The 26,260-nt window shown below is 35.3% G+C and overlaps 1 protein-coding gene and 1 long non-coding RNA gene across 7 annotated transcripts in view; one reads left to right on the plus strand and one right to left on the minus strand.

The window, feature by feature from the left end:
• Positions 1-26,260, plus strand: part of LOC138693797 (CD2 antigen cytoplasmic tail-binding protein 2 homolog) — a 123,924-nt gene that overhangs the window by 74,038 nt on the left and 23,626 nt on the right. Inside the window, exon 5 of one of the 2 annotated variants that reach the window (XM_069817594.1) lies at positions 20,762-20,902. The exons of the other annotated variant lie outside the window; for it this stretch is intronic. Within the exon in view, the coding sequence (XP_069673695.1) occupies positions 20,762-20,820 (59 nt within the window). The 3' untranslated portion in view covers positions 20,821-20,902. Of the gene's footprint in view, positions 1-20,761; positions 20,903-26,260 lie in introns of those variants that run through there. 2 annotated transcript variants of the gene reach the window in all.
• LOC138693798 (uncharacterized) overlaps positions 1-26,260 on the minus strand; it is a 123,418-nt gene that overhangs the window by 23,876 nt on the left and 73,282 nt on the right. The window lies entirely within an intron of this gene.

Consider the following 26,260-nt stretch of genomic DNA (forward strand, 5'->3'; position numbering starts at 1 on the left):
TGGTTGAGTGTAAGAGAAGGCCTTACGGCCTTAACTCTGCCAGGTTAAATAAAGCCATTATTATTATTATTATTATTATTATTATTATTATATATGACATATTTTGTTACTAACAATACGGTGCCAATAAATATTGCTTCGCTTATGTATAGTCCAGCTGAGTTGCCCTATTTTTTTTAACTCTCTTCCAAATATCTTTCTTTAAAAACTACATACATTTTTCTTCTTTCAATTTCGACCTAAAGAATTCTTCAATAATAAAATGTATACAATAGCATTCTAGCAAACCCTTCACAGCAATTTTGTTTGGTAAAAAACGTACAATTCTTTTGCAGGACAGACCTCACAAATCAGTATTGTTTATAAAGAAATTTCCACTTTTAGTTGTATTTTGCGATATAAGGGTCAAGTTTAAATTGCCGCAACGTCCAATAAGCATTCTGCAAAACCAAGAAAAAGAGAACTTTTATGATAGATGTGTTTACTTATACTCTATTCAAAATACCGTTCTTTGAGAGTACGCATTTTTTTGTTTCATTTTCGACCAAAGGTTTCCTTCAATAATAAAATCCATACAATAGTGTTCCAGCAAACCCTTCACAGCGACTTCATTTGTTAAAAAACACAATTCTTTTACAAGACAGATCTCTCAAATATGTTACAAACAGATGGCCTCTTTGAGTTGTGTTTTGGGTCATTTTTACAACTCCTTTTTACTTGGAGATGCTTCAGAAATTCATGTATTAAAAAGGGAAGAGCATGTCTAATCTGTCGTACAATCCCAATGACCCTTCTACAGAACCACGAGAAATTAGGTCTTCATACAGCCTTCCAGCAAACCCTTCACCCACACCGTACTTCCGATTGTTACTGACGAACAATATTGCCTGTTGTAAAATCGACACAGGAATAAAAGTTAACTTTATGGCACTGCTATAAATTTTCTTCTCATGCGCATTACAATTGTGTGTGACCGTAATAATGTACACTAACATCACACACAAAGCGACTTTGGCTTCATAATCCATCTCGGAAGAAAGCTTTCTACTACACTACGGTTGAGTGCTGCAAAATGCAAAAGAACTAGCTACAAATTTCGCTACGTGTGGCATATCATGTGGCCACACGTAGCGACATTTAACGCAGAAACTGGCAGTAATTGTAGCGCCCATGTGGCCACCCATTTTGCGACAATTACGGCAGCTTCATTTGTAGCAGAAAACTTGCTACAAATGTAGCTCGTGTGGCCGTACCCTAAGAGACGAGAATTTCGTACTGTGGTTCAGGATTGGAAATGTTGGAATGCCCCTCTCAAATTCTTTTGGTCTCAGAAATCGAAATAATGTCCGAGCAATTTTCTGCCATTCCGAATCAGTAACTCTGTTTGAAAATAGGGAGAACACTGCACACTCTTTGGTTAAATACCACAAGTGTCCTTCCATGGCTTGTATGGCTGCATTAGCAACTTGATGATCGTGCTTGCGGTATTTGGTCAAGTCATGCCACAGCTTCAGATCATTGTAGACTGCATCGGCACCATTGGATGAAGAGAGCCATTTTTCAACATAGAGGAGTGCATTGAATTTGCATAGTGCTTCTAATTTATCGATCATGATCTTGTCATATCCTGCTTGAGCACTGAAAGCAAACATCTTTGCTGGATACAAAATGGATGGCATCCATCGAGTGTGCTGAGCTGCTCCAGGTTTTAACCAGTGTATTCCTCATTCAGGTATTTCTCCCAGAATTAACAACATCAGTTCAGCACACTTCCAATAATCAGCACGAGGTAATAAGTTATTTCTATCTGAGGTGGAAAGTATTCTCTTCAGTGATTGAATTGTATTTTCCAATATGAGTTTCAGTGACCTGTCCTTGATTTGTATGGTCGTAAATTTTTCTTCTGTATTGATAGTTTCCCAAATAGAGTACCTGAATTGAATGAAATTGTCATTTTCAGGACCTGATGTTTCACCAAACAATTTCTAGTGAACCGAACACAAAATTCTCTCAAAAACGTGATGCACACAAGCAAACAAACAAGTTTTTGTCCAGTAATTTTTTGAGCTGTACACGTGCTCCAATTTTCCATCCTGAATTTGAAGCTGTAGTATCAAAAACGAGAGATCTCATGTTATCAGAGAGCTCTCATTCATTTGCAAAACTAAAAGTAGCTCTTGCTTGCTCTGTACATGTTGTGTACCTTATAGCAAAAGTGATTATTGAGGTGGGCGGGGGTCAAAATATGACCTAAACATCTGAAAATTTGTACATAAGTATGTTTCAATAATTGTAATAACATGGCGGGGGTGCACTTAGGAAATTTAAGAAAAAAATTTTTTGCAATGCCTTATCACATAAACGATATTATACTTGGAGGAAACTGGGACATTTGGCATCCTAGACACACTCTTTTGGGACAGGGGTACAAATGTTAGAAATTCGAGACTATCCTAGCTAAACTGGGACGTCTGGGGATGCTACTAGGTAGCAAGAAAGGATACCACATAGAATAGAGAACCTACTTATGTCCAAGAAAATCTGACCATGACAATGCATTTTCTGATTGCTTGGTGATTCATATACTATCCGCAATATCTAGTCACAATTTCCTAACAGTCTATAAGTGTTACTGTTCCTGAAATGTATCAAGTTCTCAACCATCTCGCTACCAAGGTTTTTTACAACTTACTACTATACTACCAAGGGGGGGGGGGTAATAAAATTACCACCATCAAAAACATATACCGATCTTTGTTAAGCATTTGAAATATAAACAATTTACTGTATGTATAGACTTACGAAAAATGTTGTTGTTGTTGTTTTCTAATGCCAGGCATTTGACAATAAAGCCATTTGACCACTTGCACTCCAATATTTTTCAAAGATATTGTCATGGTTAGCCACTGACGCACAGATTTTGAGATGTTCTGAATCCATTTCTTCATTTGAGTTGCATAATGGACAGTTAGGAGACTGATATATTCCAATTCTATGCAGATGCTTGGCCAAACAGTCATGGCCTGTTGCCAATCTAAATGCAGCTACAGACGATTTGCGTAGTAAATCAGGAATCAACTGTGGATTTTGATGCACAAAGTTCCATTTTTTCCCTTGAGATTTGTCATCAAATTTTGTATGTTGAAGTCTAAGTATGTAGATTTAATCAATCTTTTCACAGAGGAACACGTAGATTTAGTAACAGGTCTGTAAGTAGCAGTGCTGCCCTTCTTTGCTAAAGCATCCGCATTCTCGTTTCCCAGGATTCCACAATGGGATGGTATCCATTGGAATACAATTATTTTATTGAGTGTTATTAGTTGAGAGAGCATTTTATTTATTTCTGCTATTTGAGATGAAGGTGTGTGTCTAGAGACTATTGATAGAATAGCTGTTTTGGAGTCTGACAATATAATTGCATTTTTAAATTTATTGATGTGGCAGAGAAGATTCCTGAGACTTTCACTTATTGCAGTGATTTCTCCATCAAAACTTGTTGTTCCATATCCAAGAGATCTATAAAGTGAGAAGAGACAGCACATAACACCTGCACCGGCACCTTGTTCCCTGGAGATCAAGGATCCATCGGTGTATAAATGAAGCCAATTTTGTGGAGGGTACCTAATATTAATTGTCTCTAAAGACAATTGTTTCATTATTTCAGTGTTTACTTCTGATTTCAGTATTTCTTGTGTTAAATTTATATTATACTCTATATATAATAGTGTTAAAGGGTTTGGTTTAATTTGTAATTTTTCTTTTAAATTCGGGATGTTGATTTTCTGTTTTAATTCTTGAACCATGGATATGAAACTTTTTTGAGTTTTTAATCTACGGAGAGGACTGTATGAATGCCAATTGTTTCCTGGTAATCTGATAAGTTTTTCATATTAAATCAGTGCTTTTTATTCTATTAATTATCATTTTGATGCTGTTAATATTAGTGAGGAATCTCATAGAATCTATTGGAGTTGTTTTGATTCCACCAGTGATGAGTCTGAGAGCTTGGTTTTGAACACGTTCTATTTCGTTTATGAAAGGTGAAGTAATTAAAATTTCTCGCAGTACGTCAGAACTGGCTGTATAAACATTTTGTATGTAGTGTTCAAAGTATTTCTAGAGCAACCCCATTCCTTTCCTGCTAGTCTTTTCAGAAGGGAGAATCTTTTACGAGCTTTTTCAAATGGTTGTTCCATGTTAACTTACTGTCGAAAATAACTCCAAGATATTTGGATTCATAAGTCCTAGGAAGGTGTTGGCCATTGTATTGGATATTGAATTCTCTTTCTTTTTTACCAAGTGAAAATATTTGGTAGTTACTTTTGCCTAAATTGAGTGTCATCAAATTTGATGTACTCGTATTCCATTCATGTAGTGGATTTAGAGCTTTAAGAGCAGAATTTTGAATTTTGTCTCTATGTCTGTGAGATCTGGAAGTCCACAAAACTATGTATATCATCTGCAAATAGTGCTGTTTTCATGTTTGATTCCTCTAATATGGAGAGTAAGTCATTTATATAAATATTGAATAAAGTTGTGCTGAGGACAGCGCCCTGGGGTAGACCTCAATATGTTTGTCTGTAACTAGAAAGTGAGTTATTGAATTTAGTAGCAATGAATCGTTGTCTAAGGAATTCTGATATCCATCTGAACATATTGCTGGAGATACCTAATTTCTGGAGTTTTAATAATAATTTATTTCTCCAAACAGAGTCATATGCTAACTGAAAGTCAATAAATATTGCCAAGGCATCTTCTTTTTTGTTAAAACTGTTTTTTATTTCTTGGCCGAGGCTATGACTTGTTCATTAGTAGAGTGTAGTTGTCGAAAACCGGCTTGTCTTGGTGATAAAAGATTTTGGGATTCTAAATACCAAGTTAATCTGTTGGAGATCATTAACTCCATGGTTTTTGCTATCATGCTTAATAGTGCTATTGGTCGATAACTATTAACATCATGAGCAGGTTTCCCTTTTTTGTGAATTGGTACAATGATTGCTTTCTTCCAAGCTGCAGGAATTGAGGTGTTCCATGATAAATTGAAAATGGATAAAAGTACAGACTTGGCTTTTTTCCTCAAATGTTTAAAAAATTCTGAATGAATGTTGTTGGGACCTGGAGATTTCTTGGTTTTTAAATTTTGTATAGCTATGCTTAATTCTTTGGAAGTAAAATTTTGATGGAATATTTCAGGTTTTGTGATATTGTTTTTTTATATATTTATGTAATTCTCTTTTGATAAATTTGTCATTTTTTTATATTGGGATGTAATCTGTGAGAGTTTGAGTAGTGTTTATTAAATGCATTTGCTATATCTCTACTATCTGTTAGTGTTTTGTTATTGTGAATAATAGGTTGGCTAATATTTTCCTGTGTATTGGAAATATTCTTCAGAAATTTATATGTTTTAGCGCTATCGGTTCTGTAATTAATATTTTCGATAAATTTATTAAAACTGTTCTTTTTTGCTGTTATGATTGCTTTTTTAAGAATGGCAGTCTTCCTCCCCCAATCTCGAGTATCTTCTGGTGTTTTGCTATGTTCTGCTTTGATTCTTGCTTTATCTCTATCTTGTTTCAATAAATTCAGGTTTTCTGTCCAGAATGGGGTGTATTTTTTTGGTTTGCCTCGTGGGATGTGCTTTTTTGCAATTTTAAGAATAGATTCACAGAAATATTTGTTCAATCTATCTGAGTTTTTATTTTCCATTAGTGGTGTGTTGAGCTGGATGTGTTCGTCTAGTTCTGTAGTAAATAGTTTCCAATCCGCTTTCTTAAAATTCCATGTTGTTTTGTTATTGTAGGGTTCTTTTCTTCGGTTTTGGTGGAGATGAATAGAAGCAATGATGACTCTATGGCCAGATCCGGGGTCTTCAATTATTTTTTTCTTGGTTTCGTGATGGATATCTGATGTTACCAGTAATAAGTCTGGATTTGTGCCAGAACCTGAATAATGTATGAAAGTAGAGGGATCTTCTTTTCTATAGACAAAAAGTGTAAAAATATAAAGTAATCATCTTATTTTAAAAAATACAGAGTGGTTCAAAAGTCCTGTTCCATTTTGTTGAAAACATAGTATACCAAAATTAACGAACTTTAGATATGTTACCAATGACACAATGAGGTAACATGTACAGTAAATTTAAATTTACCTCCCTTTCATTTCAAGACAAACTCCTTAATGCTACATAATTTTGACATGGTAGAAAACACTTCTGTACAAGCAATGAAAGTCACAGTACTATAACATAAATTGGAAATCAATTCAGTTAATTTTTGAAATTTAAATATTAGAACACCATATATAAAACAATGAACATTTCAAAAACATTTGTTTATAATAAAATAAAATAAAAATTTTTTGAAGTTATAATAAAAATATAAAACTAATAAATCAAATTTTAGTTCTTTGTTGAAATTAAAATATTCGAGCACCACCTATATAACAATAACATATCAAAAAGAGGAAGTCCGCCTGGGTAGCGTAGTCAGTATAGCACTGACCTTCTGTGCTCGAGGTTGCGGGTTCGATCCCGTCCCAGGTCGATGGCATTTAAGTTTGTTTAAATGCGACAGCCTCATGTCAGTAGATTTACTGGCGTGTAAAAGAACTCCTGCGGGACAAAATTCCGCCACATTGGCGATGCTTATATATAACCTCTGCAGTTGTGAGGGTCGTTAAATAAACCATTATCGAAAAGAGGCTCCACTAATAATTATTTCAAACAAAATCACTTTTAGAAAAACCATAACACACAGAAATAAAAAATTAAAAATAGGGAACAAAAAAACATGATAATATAAATAACAATATAAAAATTAGTATAAATATCACAAAATAAAATAATTTGAAAGCAGACTAACTTAGAAATTAAGAGAATTAAGCTACAGATTGAATTTTATACCCTGGAATTTTCATGATAGATTATCAAGGAGGGTAACAAGATCACCCCACATGAATAATGTGAATTATATCTTAAAGTAGATTAATTATTTAGGTTATTTTTAATTCAAATTGTTAGTAGGCATATAACGAGAAATACATGGAATTTCAAAAAGAAATATGGAGAAAACTGAAAATTACATTGACAAATCATCAGTGGAGTAGTTCTATTGGCAGCAGGAGGGTTAATGAAGGACTTAAACAAAATACACAAGTATAGTAATTTTAATAGAATATTCAATCTTACATTTAGATTTCGGACACTTTTTCTGTTAATGGAGAAAATAATGATAAAAGACTCTGTGCATACACTACTACATTTCCAGAAAACTTTAATTTTTCTCGCGGAGTAAATAACACGTCTACCTGTCGTGTTCTCAAAAGTGTATATTTCCTGCTTCTGCTGCGCTAAGTAAGCCTCCTCGAATTGATATTTTTGTAGTGAGTTATAGCGAGGCAATTCCACACCATTCTGACATCACCCGAGTGCACAGGTAATGTGTCAGAAGTCTACAGGTAGGTATTCTTATTTTCTACCAATATATAAAAGGTTAAGTAACACCATGAAACACTATTTTTAAAAATTAAAAAAGCCTGAAAATTCATATCCACATCTTGGCAATTGGACGTACTTGATGCTAGAAAAATTTGGGTTTGAATTGAGTACATTGCTTGACAAGGTTAGGGGAATTGAAGGAATTTTCTTAATATGGTAACGGGCATTGTGGTGGATGAACATTACAGTATGATGTTGAGAACAATGTATACGGTAAACTGTAGAAAGAACTGGATGGCATGTTTGGACACACTGCCTCAATTCCACATCAAGTGAACGTTTATAATAGCATGTTGGACTTTGCTCTGTGTTATGGATGAACATTGCTACATCTTTTAGCTATAAAGTTCCCGAAGATCTGGCATTCAACCACTTCATGTTGCCTTGCTGCAGGTGCCATTAAAATTTCAAATATGCCATATTGAGTTTCTATTCCTCGATTCTTTGTTTTTTAGATATGAAAGGTGGAGATGAAGGTGTATTATCTTTATTATTGTTGTTCTTTCTGATGAAATAAGAAATAATAATCCTCGTGTTTTTGGTTTCTCTTTTAGAAGCAATGGAAATCAGGAAAGTTGAGGGGTCCACTCTGTATTATTCTATCTGCGGCATTTGAAGAGTCAACTTAGAAAAAAATTTTTATTTATTTGGAACAACTGGATAATGCCTGCCATACAGCAGTGCCAACTATGCTCGCATCGGGGCTCACGACAGGAAGAACTTGGCTGTGAGATCAAACTGCACATGCACAGACTTCTCTTGTAGTGTCAGCGTGATTCTTATCTGGATTTATTTTCGCGTGTACATTCCAAATCAAATGAAGTTCCATTTGTACTCCAGTTACCCATCTTGTATATACGAAGGTTAGGTTTGGTTAGTTTAGGTTTTCATTAACCAAGTCCGCACATGTACGGTTTGATCTCACAGTCAAGACCTTCCTGTCGTGAGCTACATGTGTCATTAGTGACCAGGCCATACTAAGCCGTAAACAAAGAGAATCGAAATGTTACTAGTAAAATTGGTGATAATATTCTTTAACTTTACTTTAGTAGGTTATTTTACGACGCTTTATCAACATCTTAGGCTATTTAGCGTCTGAATGAGATGAAGGTGATAATGCCAGTGAAGTGAGTCCAAGGTCCAACACCGAAAGTTACCCAGCATTTGCTCATATTGGGTTGAGGGAAAACCCCGGAAAAAACCTCGGTCAATGTAGAGTATCCACCACCCACTGAACGAATAATATTGATTAAACGAGCGTTGAGCGACTTCCTCCGATTTTGGAAGACACCGACGCACTTAGGTTAGGTTACGTTAGTTTACGCTTTTATTATTCCAAATGTTTAGGATTAGTGTAAAACTGGCCTATGTCTCCTATAGTGGGCGGGACATAAGTAACATTCACCAAAACCTCAACCAGGTAACTTGTCCCGACCGGGAATCGAACCCGGGCCACCTGGTTTCGCGGATAGACGCGCTAACCGTTACTCCACAGGTGTGGACGATATTCTTTAATAATTCCCTGTACTTGTTAAATGTAAGATCTATGGAGTATAATGGCGATTTTTTTAATACACTAAAAGAAAATGCACATTTTCGAAGATATCATAACACTTTACCACAGACAAATTAATGAGAAATATGATGTGGTCCAGGGAATATCGTTGAAATCAACAGTGTGTGCAACTGACATTAATACATTATCTCCTCGTCAAACCCCAGCCAACCTTATCACTGGCAAAGTGTGTAATTAACACTAATGTACTTATCTCCTCATCAAACCTTATCCAACCTTGTTGCTAATAGTGGAGCTATCTCTCAGTAATGTTGAGAATGAGGGAGAAAGTGAGAGAAAAAATTAATTTCTCCTAGTAACGACATCACAGGTAAATGTCATGTCCTTATGTTAACAAAATTGTGTACTTGATTATCATTGTAATGGTACATTGAAAGCTGCGGTACCTAATTCTCCAGTTTAGTGGTGTATTTTTTTCTGTTGTGATTAAAAATTATTCAGTCAATTATTTGAGAAACTACACATGTTCCCTTCTGCTTAGTTTTGACAAAAGTGTAAAAAAACTGTCAGCTGTATATGATTTTCAATATTCCTGACTATTCTTAAGAAACTTACCTTGTAATCTGAAGGTGCAATGAGACCCGAAATTTCCAATGTATGTGGTTTCTCAAATAAAATATTAGTAGCACAAAAAATCAGTATATTTTGCTTTAAGTATGATATAGTTTGACGGATTACTGGTTTTGACGGATTTCGGGTTTTAACAGTACTGGTAACATATACATTTTCAAATTAACATACATATACAGCTTACACAGCATAGATTTACCTCTAATAAATATGGTTTCTTTGCAGATAGATGAATGAACGTTATTTAGAATCATATATTCATTTCCTGCTGCCTCTAACTTTTTGCTTTCATTGCCAGACTCTTTCAACCTTCCCTTCTTAATGACTGGTTCAGGAATTTGAAACAATATATTATACGCAACTACCTCGTTATACTCACTAAGCTATAACACCAAATACAGCAGACCAGCTGTTACAATATGTTGAAGGAGGGAAATGCACACGAAAATCATTGCTACTTGACACTTTTGTAAGGAAAGTGGCTTGGCTAACTGGGTTGTGACGTCATTGAAGCCGTTTGATGCTCATAGGTACTACCAGTACTTACTAAGTTACGAATTTCACTTAGCACTCTTGTAGAGGAAATGCAGAATATGAAATAACTTCATTCTACAATAAATATGAATTGTACTTCTTTGTTTACTTGTTTCCTTGTTTGTTTATTTATTTTTAATTTGGCTCTTTAGCCCTTTTGTAAGGTTAAGTAGGTACTCAATTCAAAGTGAGTTACCACAGTTTTTTTTTTCCCCCCATAATGAAGGATGGTTTCCTTAGCAAAATAATTTCGCGTGAATATCTTTATGAACTTGTCATAGGAAATGGAAATTTTGTGCTCACACTAAAATATGTTTAAAATGTGACAGCATCATGCATTATACAAGTTGGTATTTAAATAAAATTGAACTTACAGTGTTTAATCCTTCTCGAGGCTTGTCCTTCCATAGAAACGGCAAAGTCTTGAATACAAATCGTGTATTCTGATATATTATATCCTCAGTTCCAATAAATGAAACTTTTGAAATAAAAAATATGTAAAAAGATAGGAAACCACTGTGTAAACACAAACACGACCTATGTAACAAGTACCGGGTACTAGGAAACTACCACCATATCTAAATACTGATAGGCCTATATACATCTTTTGGTATATAGTAGGCTATACAGCAATGAAATGATTCAGTAGAAATTAATATAATGCAATTGAAAGCTATCACATTTTTACATGTCTTGTCATTCAGTCAGATCACTGCTTGTTTAGTTTGTCCACAATGTAGAACTGGTTGTTAAATGTTTTAAATTAAAAAAAATAGCATTTACAGGATGGAAGAGCACTGACAATACGATATTATCAAGCATTTTAATATTGCACAAAACATAATGTAATAGTTATTTAGATACCAATGTCGTAACGTTTTATTTTACAATACGAGATTTTGTCAAACAAGGCTGCAGGCCGAGTTTGATAACCAGTCTACTATTGTAATATGAAGTTACGACATGTGTATCGTACAAAGTTTTATCCGCTTTGATAAAAAAATAATGTAAAATTGAATATTGTCTAAATGTAACATTTTTATTGCCTGCTATATAATTTGCTTTGTAGGTGATCGATTCATATAGAGGGCCTTGTACGAGAAACATTAGAAGCTATATACATTTGCTTTGTAAGTGATCAATTCATATAGAGGGCCATGTACAAGAAACATTTGAAGAATGTTATTATTGTCGGTATTATCACCATGACTATTTATAAATATAAGTGTCAATGGTATTGTATTAACAGCTGTACTGATTTATTAATTCCAACAAAATCGCGACAGAGGTATGAAGAGGAATATAAGAAGTTTGAAGATTGGTGTAAAAAAAAAGTAGAGAATATTTCTGAAAAGTTTATGCTGGAATATTTTTCAATGAAAAGTGAAAAGAAGAAATCAAGTTCTCTGTGGATTCATTATTCTATGCTGCGGTGTACGATATCATTGAAGAAAAACGTGGACATCAGTAAGTAGACACAAATTGTTAGCTTTTTAAAGCAAAAAAGTGAATTGTGAAAATGTTCCTATTAATGTGTATAACAAATAAAAAGCTTACAAAGACAAGCATCCTGCTGCTCCAAAGTTGCACTCGGGCATGGGTTCGATTCCAGCTTGTGCTCATTACTGGTAGTTTTTTCCAAGCTTTCTCTAACCATAAGGCGAATGCGAATGTCAGGTAATCTATGATGAACCCTCGGCCTCCTCTTGCCAAATATCATCACGCTATTACCAACACAATCGATGCCAAATATCCTAGTAGTTAATACAGGGTCGTTCAATAACCAAATAAAAGAATTGCAGAGAGCAATCAGAGTAGGGTAGATGCACTATCTGTGGCCACTTTTAGGATTATTTTTAAGTTTATTTAGAAAATCAATAAATGGGACACTATAATCCCCAACTTGCTTGAGGTACGTGTTAACTAATATGTTTACTATGAACTGTTTTATTAGCATAGCTCAAAACAAATACATACACTTACACAAAAACTTTTATACATATTTACAATTTTCACCATTTGTGGCGACGAAAACGCCATTTTTGGCCACCCGCTTGTACCGTATGTGGCCATTTTTGTTTTTGCCATAACATTGTCACAATCTTTCATTTCCATAAATTTAACAAGATAAGGGATAAATTACTGTAATTTGAGTTTACAAATGAGCATATGTTTTGCAGCAGACAAATCTTAAATACAAACAACATACTATGTTAAGCTTACTAAATAAACAGAAAAATCACTCCACATTCAAACGTTTAAAGCCTCCAGAGAAAATGAAGCATATTGCACGGTCATCTTTTCCATGGAATTTGGGAAGAGATAACACTCTTTCTATTTGTTCATTGTCAACTACTGATATGTCATCATTTACAATCCATTTAAATTTATTCGCCCCAACTCGTCTAGCAAATTTCACAAGCCATCCATCAATATGTTTTTCTTGTATTAAACCCACAAAACTTCGGACACTTTTCTTGTGCCTAAATGCAACAAGTACCCAATCATTTACTTCAGCCTCTTTGGCATGAACATTTTCATCACTGGATTCGTCACAAAGTTCAGATTCAGATGAAATAGCAATGTCACTTTCGGATGTGGTTATTTCATCTTCCATCTTCCTTTGATTTTTAGTTTTTGATCTTTAGGACACTTTCTGTTTATTTTCACGCCTCTTCTTAATTTCATTCTCTTTCTGCTTTTTTTTTTTTTTTTTTTTTTTTTTTTCAATTTGCTGGCTTCACAACTGTCATATTAATTCTTTCATATTTATACAAAGTCAGAGGAGGTGCCAATACTCCAGATGCATTCACTGTGATAAGTGTTGTAATGTTCTCCTTATCACTAGTCTTTGACGTGTCATAAACATGCTCATCTTTGGGTGCTAGACCTAAGCCTCCTGAGGGTGAAAGGCAGAATGAAGTTTCATCACAATTCCACACTCTCTGGGGATCATTTAATATTTCCTGTTCTTCAGGAGTAAGCAGATCAGTAATTTCCCTAAACCAATTCCGGATTTTTTCCTCTGTGATTAATGCCTGAGCCTTGTTGATATGCTCTGCTTCTTTTATACTTAGATCAGGATGTCTTCTCATAAATGCATCAAACCACTTACGTCCAGGTCTGCAATTGATGAATGGTGTGTTTAGTTTACAGTTTCGTACAATTTTTTCAACATAATCCAGCAAGCTTTCTTTATTTATTGGAAATCCAGACCTCGCACAACTTTTCAACCATTTTGCCAGCAACATCTCCGAGAACCGCACACTGTCCAACTTTTCCAGATGATTCAGGTGCACGTCCTGATAGTTTAATCCTTAACGTAGATCTGGGAACATTAAAGGTTGTGGCAGCTGTTGCAACTTTCATTCCATCTCTCACTGCACGCAGAGCACGTGATACTTTTGATGGCGAATATTGAAATAATTTTCTTTTGTATTCACGATTTTTCTTAGAACTCATGTTAAGTAAAAGTGCTGTAAAAAAATAAAATAAAAAAAAAACAAAATATTAGAATTTCCTAACTGGAATAATACATTTCAAAAGTGGTCAGAAATGGTGCTTAAGTAACCCCTATTTGTGGTCATTATTGTGATCACAAATGGTGCTTGATACTACATTCATGTTCCATTTGTGGCCATCCCTGGTATCAAGGATTGTGATTATGTTTTCATAAAATACTGAATATCAGTAGATACCTTTATGCTTTGAGATGGATCACAACAACAATATCATGTAACTTTATAGAAACTAGTACAGGTTTTATATTGTAATTCTTACCTGCAACTCTAAAGAAAATACGTAAGCAAGAAGCACAACTTCAATACATTTATGAATTAACCATTTTGTACAACAAAAGATTGGAGCTGAATGGCAACCAATCAGAATCATGGTTGCACAGCAACACACTGGAACATGTTAGCATGATTCCCATTGCCAGAACTAAATTAGGCACTTAATATAACATTTTAAATTCGAAAATGGCCACTAATGGTGCACTGACCACAAATGCTACGTCTACCCTAGTATAATGAAGCATTAATGGTTGAAGTGTTGATCAAAATTTTTCAGTGGTGGTGGTGGTAGCATTATGTGTAAGAAAAGTAAATAGTTGGTGTACTATGGTTGATGTTTAAGAAAGTTAATATAGTGCTAATAGTACCTCCCTCATGCCAATAACTCTGCTACAGAAAAGAATAATAAAATTATGCCTTAATAAACTCTTGATTATCCTTCAGAACTGTTGTATTCAGGATTTAAAGTATTTGACTTCCATCATATTTATAACAAGATGTATTATTGAATTTCGTACATAAAAAACCGAAATATATTTAATTTATATTCACATAAATATAAAACCAAAAGATCAGAAAACACATATTACGCTTAACAGAACCTAAATGTATCATAGCTGTAGCATCACAGTAGCAACTTCAGTCCAAGGCTTTATAACATGATAGCTTAATAGCTAAATTCTCAAATATACAATTTACTAATACTCCTTATTTCAAAAAATCAATTAAAAATTGCTGTTTAGAGAGAAAATTTAAGATTCATTTATTGTGATATCTTTTTTCTTCTTCTTTTTTCTTTTTCTTTTTTTACTTTTTACTCTGTTATTTAATAAAATATCTTATGTGGAATGCCCTCTGAGCACGAGTATGGAACTTACTCTTTCTGGGGATGTTAGAATGTTTTTATATAAAAAAAAACAATATGTATCTTTGTTCTATGAGGGCTATTCGTAAAGTAACTTCAGTTTATTTTTTACAAACCTGTGAATAACATTACAGAATTGGGTTACAATATGTTTGAAATTATACACCCTAATTTATTTTTCCACACAGTTTCCAGTCACATTGAGACACTTGTCATAGCGTTTGACGAGCTTTGAAATTCCGCAATTGTAGAATTCGGCCAACCTACAATGCTGGTTTTCAACTCTTCATCATTGTCAAAGCGCTTCGAGCCAAGCCACGTTTTCATGTGCATGAAGAGATGGTAATCGCTAGGCACCAAATCTGGGCTATAGGGAGGGTGATCCAATACTTCCCAGTCAACTCTTGCAGTTTGGTCGCAGTACGACACGCTCTATGCGGCCAGGCGTTGTCATGCAGGAAAATCACCCCAGAGCTCAACATGCCACGATGTTTGTTTTAAATGGCCCTTTTCAAGTTTGTTAGTGTGTTACAGTAACGCTCAGCGTTAAAAGTGGCATTCCTCTCCAAGAACTCCACTAGCAAATTTCCTTTTCTGTCCCAGAAGACAGTTGTCATAAGTTCCCTCGTGGAAAGTGTTTGACGACACTTTGTGGATTTTATCGGGGAGTGAGTATGGCCCCACTGCATTGATTCAAGTTTTGTTTCTGCATTCACATAAAGCACCCAAGTCTCATCTGCTGCCCTCATCTGCTGAGCCTTTTGCTCCTCAGGAGTTTAGGCATCCATCTGGCAGAAAGTGTCGTAGCCCAACTCTTCGGTAATCACCTTGTACAGAAGAGTACAACTAATCTGTGGAAAATCCTCACTAAGCTCTGACATGGTAAACCTGCGGTTTGCTCTAACCTTTTCGTCAACGAATCAGATCTGCATTCATGATACTCGGTCGACCACTTCTCTCTTCATCATGGACATTGGTTCGCCCATTTTTGAACATACGGCACCATTGTCTTACACCACCTTCACTCATTATGTCTGGCCTATAATCTCCACAAAATTGGAGATGAATTTCATTGGCTTTACAGTTTTTGGCCACAAGAAATCTTATTACAGAAAGTATCTCACACCTGGCGGGACTTGCAATTGCAGCACACATTTTGACAGGAACAAAGACACGACCTTGACTCTACCGCTGCTTGATGCATACTGCTTCAAGATACACTCCACTGCAAGAGCGGCGCCACTGTCTCTGTTGTTACGCACGCTATATGAAAACGGAAGTTACTTTATGAATAGCCCTCATAGCAGTAAAGTATTATTATTATAATATTGTTGTTTCAGTACATCACTGCCACTTCTTATGAATGCCATGGTGTATTTTTGGTCTAGAGTAGGGTGACCAGATTTACAAAATAAAAAAACGAGACATTTATTAAAGTTGACATGAATCAACATTTTATCTAAACATTCATTATTAGCCTACTTGTGTTTATATAATGTCAGTGAGCAATAAGGTCCAGTTTTATTTATATTAAAGTAATAAATACTACACTGTTTACAATAACTAGGCTATAATAATTGTTGTTTTCTAATGCCAGGCGTTTGACAATAAAGTCATTTGACCTCTTGCACTCCAATATTTTTCAAAGATATTATCATGGCCAGCCACTGAAGCACAGATTTTGAGGTGTTCCGAATCCATTTCTTGGTTTGAGTTGCACAATGGGCAGTTAGGGGACTGATATATTCCAATTCTATGCAGGTGTTTGGCCAAACAACCATGGCCTGTTGCCAATCTAAATACAGCCACAGACGAGTTTCGTGGTAAATCGGGAATTAACTGTGGATTATGATGCAGAGAGTTCCATTTTTTCCTTTGGGATTGTTTATCAAATTTTGTTTGTTGAAGTCTAAATATGTAGATTTAATCAATCTTTTCACAGAGTAATACGTAGAGTTAGTAACAGGTCTGTAAGTAGCAGTGCTGCCCTTCTTTGCTAATGCATCCGCAATCTCTTTTCCCAGGATTCCACAATGGGATGGTATCCATTGGAATACAATTCTTTTATTGAGTGATATTAATTGAGAGAGCATTTTAGTTATTTCTGCTGTTTGAGATGAAGGTGTATGTTTAGAGACTATTGATAGAATAGCTGTTTTGGAGTTTGACAAAATAACTGCATTCTTAAATTTATTGATGTGGCATAGAAGATTCCTGAGACTTTCACTTATTGCAGTGATTTCTCCATCAAAACTTGTTGTTCCATACCCAAGAGATCTATAAAGTGAGAAGAGTATGTAATAGAGTAGTATGGATACTTGGCTTAAGTCACTGTTGACAATTTTTTATGTGGCAGCTAGTCTGAATTAAATAGGTTAACTTATCTGTTTAAAAATACTTCAGATTAATTGGACCTTACAATTATATTCATGTCACTGTATTCTGAACTTGTTTCGTGACATAATTTTTTGCCTCATATTACCTTTTAACCAGTGGTGATATTCAAGAAATTTAACACCAGTTCACTCATGTGTACCTATGTTAAACATATACGGTATATGTCCATGGTAATTGCAAATATTACTGAGAAATAATAAGTATTTTAACATTCTCCATGAAGATCAACTGTACAATTTGCATCATATTTCTTTGATGAGTGAATTTGCTGTAGAAGTGTTGGCTTTTCCTTGAAGAAACTATAAAAGTCCATGCAAGACACATTTTTGAAATTACATTTTGTGATTATGGTTTTAACTGGAAACTGATTCCTTTCGTCAGACCAAATTGAATTCAATAACGAAAACACTCTTTCTGATGATGCATTGGTATCAGGTACTCCTAACACAAAACTTACAATCTGAATTATGTTTGTAACACTAAGTTAATGTATTTATCTTTCATAATAAAATAAAAGAAAAATAAATATCTTAATGATAATTTAGGGAAATGCGATGCCATTTAAAAAAAGAGACATTTGGTGCACCGAGCATACTTTTCTCGGGACAGGGGACAAGAAGCTGAAAAAAGGGACAATCCCGTTAAAAATGGGGCGTCTGGTTACCCTAGTCTAGAGAAAATATTAATACTTTCTTACGAAAACGTTCCTATTTTTTACGAGTATTACTGTAAAAGAAGTGTATTTTCCCTGGACCAAAAATACAATATGGCATGCTAGAAAGTGGCAGTGATGTGTTAAACATTTAGGGCCGTATTCCAGTGGATGATCAGCGTTTTTCGTATTCATAAATCAGTGAAAGCGATTTGATATGATTTGAATTCTGTACAAGTAACCAGTGGATAGCAGGGGGCTAGCTTAGTACGCTCATAGTGCATGCTGCGAAATGTCTATGAATATCACCCATAATGTTAAACTAACCTGATGTAACAGTAATGATAAAAAGTACTCTGCATATATACTCTGTAGCGGTAAAGTGTGTTGTATTTTATTCAATGCACTCTATGTTCACTGTTGATGAAGACTGAAATAAATGTTATTTGCACAACCACACTTAATGCAGTTCGAGCTTGCTAAACCCCTTTTGATGTCACAGCGAAAAACCGACAAGCTATGGAACACAGCAGTTCAAGTAAGACAGGATACACACCAGAGACGGTTCCTCGGGGGAGAAAAATGTGAGGAACGTCCTCCTCACATTTTTCTTCTTTCGAAAGTAAATACCAAATAAAATATGTGCCTTGAAATGCAAGGAAGATTCGATAATTTTTAAGTTCACAGCTATAAGAAAACCTCGGTTGATCGAGTTTTAAACGATGCGCGCTCATGTGCTGCTAGAAACTGTAAGAAAGATGCGAGGTTGTTTGTGTGGAGGAAAGCCAAGCCATTCCTCCTTTACTGCAGTTAGCACACATAGACAACAGCGCACTAGTGGCCAGAGAAAGAAGCAGAGTTTTAAAGCGAGTAAATGAATGGAGAGGGAGGAGATCCTCCTCTGAATCAGTCATGGGCGGGAAATAGAAACCGACTGGTCATGCAGCAAGCTCGCTACCGCTGCCATCTAACGATCTTGCATTCAACCAGACTATAACACATTTAGGAGGAGGCACAATAAAACAGTTTTAACGCAACGCTATGAAAGACACCATATAAATTTTTTTCTAAAATTATAAACCAAAAATATTATTCATTGCACTTTATATAGGCTACTATTCATGGTTTGAAACTTTCAAGGATATTTGAAAGTTAAAGTCGTGTTTATATAAAACAAAGAGGAAGTAGTTCTACATTGGTATCACAGATCTTTTTGGCCCCTGAAATTCACTTCTATTCATTGTTTACTAGACAGAGCAACAGCCAAGTTGTCAGTTTTGTACAAATATATTTGAAATTGAAAGTAGGTACTCCAAACTACATTATTTTAACATAAAAAATTGGCCACCGGCAACTTTGAACAATAATGGTAGTATGACTTTACAAGAACTGATATTCTTAAAAAGCATGTGATACTGAACTTGTAAAATGTACATGTGGCAACACAGACCACTTGGGTGGGTGCTGTGTTCTCGCTTTCCTCAAATTATTTCCCATTCCCATTTCCGCAGTTCCGATTATGTGTTAGTAGCTATAGTCTCTTCCAACACGTGTGATGCTGTAGTGTGCTCGAAAAATGCTGCGAGGTGAATTTCCTTGTAATTGTTAATTTGTGCAATTATTCAACAATGAATGGAAGTGAAAACATTATATTTTATGGAAAATTTAGGAAACTCAGTTTACAAGAACAGATTATTGCTATACAGAAGGGAAGGCCAACCTCAACACTACCTGGTCTTACATGTGTGCATGTTGGCTAATTTGCAGCATGTTTCATTCAAGAAGGTGTCATTTCATCCTGTTACCTTCTTTCCTCCTCTTAAGAAATACGCAGGAGCCGCCACTGATACACACCAGTCGATACAGTTACATGAAGCAGTATGCATGGAACATTAAGCATGCATCAAAGGAGAATAAACGAACGCCTTTAGGTGCTACTAGTCAGGCCAGATAATGCAACACACAAGCAACATAATGCATGTGCCTTGCATCATAACCAAGATAAAACATGCTGATTCTTTGTGTCGTACTTCATGCAACCTGGCCACTACAGCCCAGAGTTCAGTTGTCAGTGTACACTTTCCGATCATCATGAACTACCAGAAATTTAATGTGATGAAGAGGTATCCAGTTATTTACGACTATACAGGAGCAGATTATTCAAAGAAGAATCTCAGAGATAAAATTTGGGCGGAGATAGCTGCAGAAGTAAAACATAAACTGAAATAGGATTGTCCGGGAAAGTAGCTATTTAGTTCTCGTATATGTATTCATTCATTTATTTATTTGTTTTAAAATATAAATCTTCACTTAAATATAGATATCCCACTTCATAACAAGTTTTATTAAGCCACTGGGAATTAATTGCCAAGGAAGAGCTACGCTAGACTTAAAAAAATAAGAAACTGACCTATCCCTCGTATAGACATTTTCATCTGTAGGTCGGTCATCATACGGCGTAATGGGCAGCACAGCACCAACTAGTGTTGCCAACTCTCCCGTATTTAGCCCCAATTTTTAACAGTCTCCCAACTTCCACATTTTTCTTCTCTTCGATCCTTTTTCTCCCTTATTTTTGCATAATATAAAAATTTATTTGAAACATTTAATTTTTATATGGTTGAAGGTGATTTATATGATGGATTCTGTTGTTCCAGAGATGCACTGAAATGTGCAGCTAAGCTAATACAAAGAGTGTTTCTTTTATGAAAAGTGTCGTATGTATGTATATATATATATATATATATATATACACACATACATACATACATTCATATATGAGGTCTCGCCATCCTCATTCAATAATCGAGACTACTATTTTTTGTTAGTAGTCAACATGTAGATACCTATTAATTTTGAGAAAAATTCGTTCCAGCACCGGGAATCGAACCCAGGACCTCTCAACTCTGCGTGCTGAGTGCTCTTTCCAACTGAGCTATGCCAGGACACGATCCATGGTGCCAGCCGAACTCTCCTCATTATATCATCAATGACCTACTACCTGCATTTTAGACGTATACCGGTAAGTCATATATGCAGGAGCAGTGCTCCTGGAGCACATATTTAAATGACTTTATGGCCAATTTTAACAAGCTTTCTTTAATACTGTTAACATTGATATATACTTATACTCACATATGAAGTCTCGCAATCCTCAGATGTTCGAAAAAGGAGAGCGACACTTTAATCAAATCAGAACTGCAAATCACAGTCAACTTCAACTATTCATGTAGGTAATTTTTACAATTTGTTTGAAACTATTACGCTAGGTAAAATATCTCAAAATACTTTAATTTAAGCCTAACTGCCAAAATGTAGAATAAAATTGTTTTTAGTGCCGCTAACTGAATTTAATAATTTTTCAATTTTTTATGTCAAATATTGTAGACCACTTAGTCTCCCGTATTTTCTTCAAAAATAGTTGCCAACCCTAGCACCAACACTATTTCTACCCAAGTCTTCAACAGAAATCAGAGTGAAAAGTCCATGTGCTTGTGTAATACTCATACATGTTTTCCATCTATTAGGAATATTTACAGTTTGTCGTATCTTCAAATGATTCTTTGGACATTCTATAATATTCTGCGAATTTTTCTGGATCCTGTGCTAACTCTACCAATAAAAACACTACAAGCACCATGATTTTCAACGTTTTGAACCAATGAATCCGAAACCTATGCCTTTATCTTCGCATTCTTATTATTGACAATAGCAGAAGATCTCCATCTGATGACTCCACACTGAATGGCTCGTTAGATCAAATAACATGGCGTTATATGTCACACTCCATGTGCCATGCATCATGTTTCTTGCACCATTCGGTGTGTTAACGTGCAGGGGCGAATCTAACTACTTGGCGCCTCTAGGCAGAGAAAAATATTTCTGCCCCTTATTTCGCCCTATATGCGTCATTTGGATCAAATGAAATAATTGATTCTGCGTCATTATTACTGTTTCTAATATCAGAAACGCCTGACTAAAATAAACCACACGCTGCACTATTTTCAGAAACTACTGTTCACCACATTATTACACTCTGATGTACCTGGACTCGAACTGGACCAAGCTGGCTATGTTTGTTTTTTAAATAACACATATTTTTGCACTTTTTCTCACCATTTCCTCTCTTTTTATTGCCTTGTCTTTCTCGAGTTTCTGGTATTGTTATTTAGTCAACTGTCTGAAGACAGGTATGGACCCCACAAGTGACACCATCAAGGCATCACTCATAAGGCAACTAGGCCAGGAGATAATGGGGTAGGGTGACCAGTTCCTTTCCCCCTCCATTGCATACATCGCTGACTAGCTACATATTACACTAATCAGATTTTAGATGCAGTTCATCCTCTGATACATATCGTCAAATGAGATGTACTGTCTGGTAATAAATTTACATATCAGCCATAACCTCAATCAGATGTGTTTCCGGTATTGAGAACCACTGACATTTTTCCGACTGTCACTTATTATAATGAAAATTAAAATATGTCTCCTAGGTACAAAACAACTGCACTCTTTACCGTTTCAAATTAAACTGAACTCCCAAGCGTCCGGCTGATACAATGACTGGCGGTATTTTCTTTGAATTTAAGTCTGCATGGGGATTACTGAGTGTTGATACTGGCTACTCTTATGACAGAGCAGCATCTCTCTCATAATTTCATCACAAAGCTTATGATTGCGAGCAACGAGATTTGCCTTCCTAACGTATCATTATATAATACCAGTAAGTTCTTTAATGTTATTTCGTGAGACTCTCACGATGAGAGGGCATAACATTAAAAAAGGTACTATTATTGCATTGTGACACTAATATTGAAAAACTGTCATTTTTCCTTGGCATACTGTTGATTAAATTTTAACTGATTGTTGCCAATGTTATTGATATCTTTTTCATTGTGCGTTTAAGTTCATGTACTCTTTTAAAGAGTTATGAATCAAATTTTAAAAAATGTAAAAAAAAAAAATTAACAGTAATAGCTTAAAAGCCGCCCCTCAAATCTGTCGCCCTAGGCAGCTGTCTAGTCTGCCTAGGCCTAAATTCGCCCCTGGTAACGTGCCTAATCGATTTTATTCAAGATACAGTCTCAGGTCGTGCACCCAAGTTACAAAGTACAGCCCACATACTGTAGGAACGCGGCATGTTTACAGCATGAACTTCGATTGCAAGTCTGGTTGCAGTGTAATGTTTACCTTCCTGAATGTTACATATTTTTATACGAATGTTGTACTTAGATCGTACAGGTGATATATTGTTGCTGGTCCAGATCCTAAGCACTTGACAATAAGTCAATCGCTGTCTTGTATCCCAATATTTTTGTACGATGTTATCTTGTTGTAGCAATGTTTTGCATCCCTTGATGTGTTCGATGTTCATTTCTTCATTTGCATCACACAATACCGTACACGGGCTGATGTATGTTGAAATTCCTATCCTGTTCAGGTGGCTTGTCAAATAATCATGACATGACTTGTTATCAACCTGATTTATGAGGCCCTTGAGGGATTATCTCGGGGTTAACCATTCAAAATTTCCAGGTTGTATCATTTGCTCCATCCGAATTTTATTGTTTTGGGCAGATCTGAATTTACTTAGAAGTACTGATTAGAACTGATCGAACTGATTAGTTGTTTTACAGAATAAAATGGAAGTCTGTTATTGGATTGTTGTAAAATTTCAGTTCCCTTTTTAGCCAAAAGTCTGCTGTTTCATTTTCCTTATGTAACAATGGGAAGGAATCAACTATTTTTTTTTCTGTAGTTTAGTTAGATAATGCATCTTTTTTTATAATCTTGTATTTCAGCCTTTTTTGTGGTCTATTGTAAGATTATAGTCTGTATGGCTGCCCTTCAATCTGATAATTAGAATTTATTTAATCTGTATAAGAGATTTTACAAACGTAATATGTAAATAGCCAGAAATGCATATATAGATTGACAAATTGAACTCAAACCCTGACAGAGTTACTACGTGAGTGCTGGCTGTCTTGGGGAGGAGCAAGTGAGAAAGCACGGGGGGAAGGGAGAGAGCACTATGCACTGTGTACTTGCAGGTCCACTCACAGTTTGTCAAACCTGCTAACAAAAGCTTTAAAAGGTTGACTAGTTGCCTGCAATGCTATCATAATGGAACCTTCCTAGCCGACAGAAGAGGCAAAAATGAAGAATCCGTTATTGTGGTTATACTGGAGAGTGGTTCTTCTATTGGTCGCGATGCCCACACGCACCCTCTCAGATATTTACATGGTGATTGGTGACTGAATGACAAGGAGCGAGGGAGAGAGAAGAAAGAAAGAGAGAGATTCCAGAAGTTGGCGTATTTTACGGGGTTTCACTTGAAGTTGTCAAACTATAGAGTGTTAGTTGGTAGGCCAGAGGGAATAAGACCTTTGAGGAGGCTTAGACATAGATGGGGGAATAATATTAAAATGGATTTGAGGGAGGTGGGATATGATGGTAGAGACTGGATTAATCTTGCTCAGGATAGAGATCGATGGCGTGCTTATGTGAGGGCGGCAATGAACCTCCAGGTTCTCTAAAAGCCATTTGTAAGTAATAGGCCTATGTAAATAGCAGTAACTTAAAAATTTGTTGTATATTCTCCTACATAATAGTAAAATGAAAAGACAGGACATATTCATCCCAGTTTCTGCACCTCTTGAATATGACATAAGAGATTCATCCGTATAAATTTGTCAACACTCCGTACGTGTGTATCTTGTCTCAATTGTTTCTATAGCCATAATCTTCAAACCTAGTATATCTGTAGCCTACATATAATATTTGTTTGTAGTTTATAGACATTACTTCAATAGTTTCTTTAAAGCTGTAATGATATGTATTGAAAACTCACTTTACAACATTTTTTGGTGTCTAAAAATTGCATTAATATTACTGCTAGGGTACAAACGAACGTGATGAAACAGAATGGCGAAGTGTTTGGCAGCAAAAATATATATTTTTCTTGTTTTGTTTTTTCCTCCCAATGTATAAAGACCATTATTTCGATATGTAGACAGTGTATATTTCATATGATATGCAAGTACCTTCGTTCCTTCACAGTTCATGACATTGTCACACAGAATATATGATGTTTCTTTCAAATAATTCACAATTTAATGCACATTAATTTTATCTTCCATTGTTTTATATGAAACTTTTCATAGCCTATTTTGGGAAAGCTATTGATTGAATTCCCAATATGCTCAGTCAGTTTAAGAGAGCAGTGTATTATGATAATAGATGTTTGAAAAAATTTTAGTTTTGTCCTTTAAAGAGAAAATTTGGTATGAACAAATGTAACTTTTTTTCCTCAAAATACAAGGAGAAAATAGGGAATACATAAACAAAGAAAATACAAGACGATCAAGGTGAAGACAGATGGATGGGCAGGCAGGCAGATAGATTAATTTTTTCCATAATATTCTTACAGTTGCTTTATAGCATAGAATATAGACTAACATATCCATTTCTTACGTTTAACATATAAAAATGCAAATATAAAATATATACAGAATTAATACCGGTACCTTAATAACAATAATATATTATACAATGCAATATGTTTACCATTTAATAGTACTAAAATATTTACTCAGTACTGTGAAATGTCAAGAATTCATCTACAGAATAAAATGTGTGAGATATTAAGTAATTTTTTAGTTTCACCTTAAATAACGCAGTGATTTGGTAATGATTCTTAATGTCTTCAGGAAGACCATTGAAAATTTTTATTGTCATGTAACGCACTCCCCTTTGATAGCATGATAAATTTGATGATGGTGTATGAAAATCATTCTTTCTGCAGGTATTTGTGCTATGTATGGCTGAATTAGTTAGAAAATTTTCTTTATTACGTAAGAGGAAATTTATTAAAGAGTATATGTACTGATTTGTTAAGGTCAGAATCTCTCATTTAAAAAAAAATGGTCTATACAATTCTCTAGCCATTGCTCCAACTATTATTCTAATTGCTGAGGAGACAAGGAGAACATGTGTGGGTTATTTATAATAATAATAAAAATAATAATAATAATAATTATTATTATTGATACTAATTTATTTATTTATTCTGGTAAAGCTAAGGCCATCAGGCCTTCTCTTCCACTCCACCAGGACAGTGACAGTTAATTCCAGAGTTAGTCCACTGTTGTAGCTGAAGAGTTAGCGAGTCTAACTCCGAACTCAGCGCGCACGGGTTCGATTCCCGGGCGGGACGAGATGCCTGGGTAAGGTTTTTACGGGGTTTTTCCCTCACTCCTATAGGTGAATATCAGGTAACTTTATCAGGCGACTGGAACCCCACTCAACTTCGCCACTTCCTTTCCTCCCCTATCATCCTTTCATTCATCATCCCGTTGCTTCTTCTGGTTTT

The sequence above is a fragment of the Periplaneta americana genome, unplaced genomic scaffold (assembly GCF_040183065.1).
Source record: "Periplaneta americana isolate PAMFEO1 unplaced genomic scaffold, P.americana_PAMFEO1_priV1 scaffold_21, whole genome shotgun sequence".
Taxonomy (NCBI): domain Eukaryota; kingdom Metazoa; phylum Arthropoda; class Insecta; order Blattodea; family Blattidae; genus Periplaneta; species Periplaneta americana.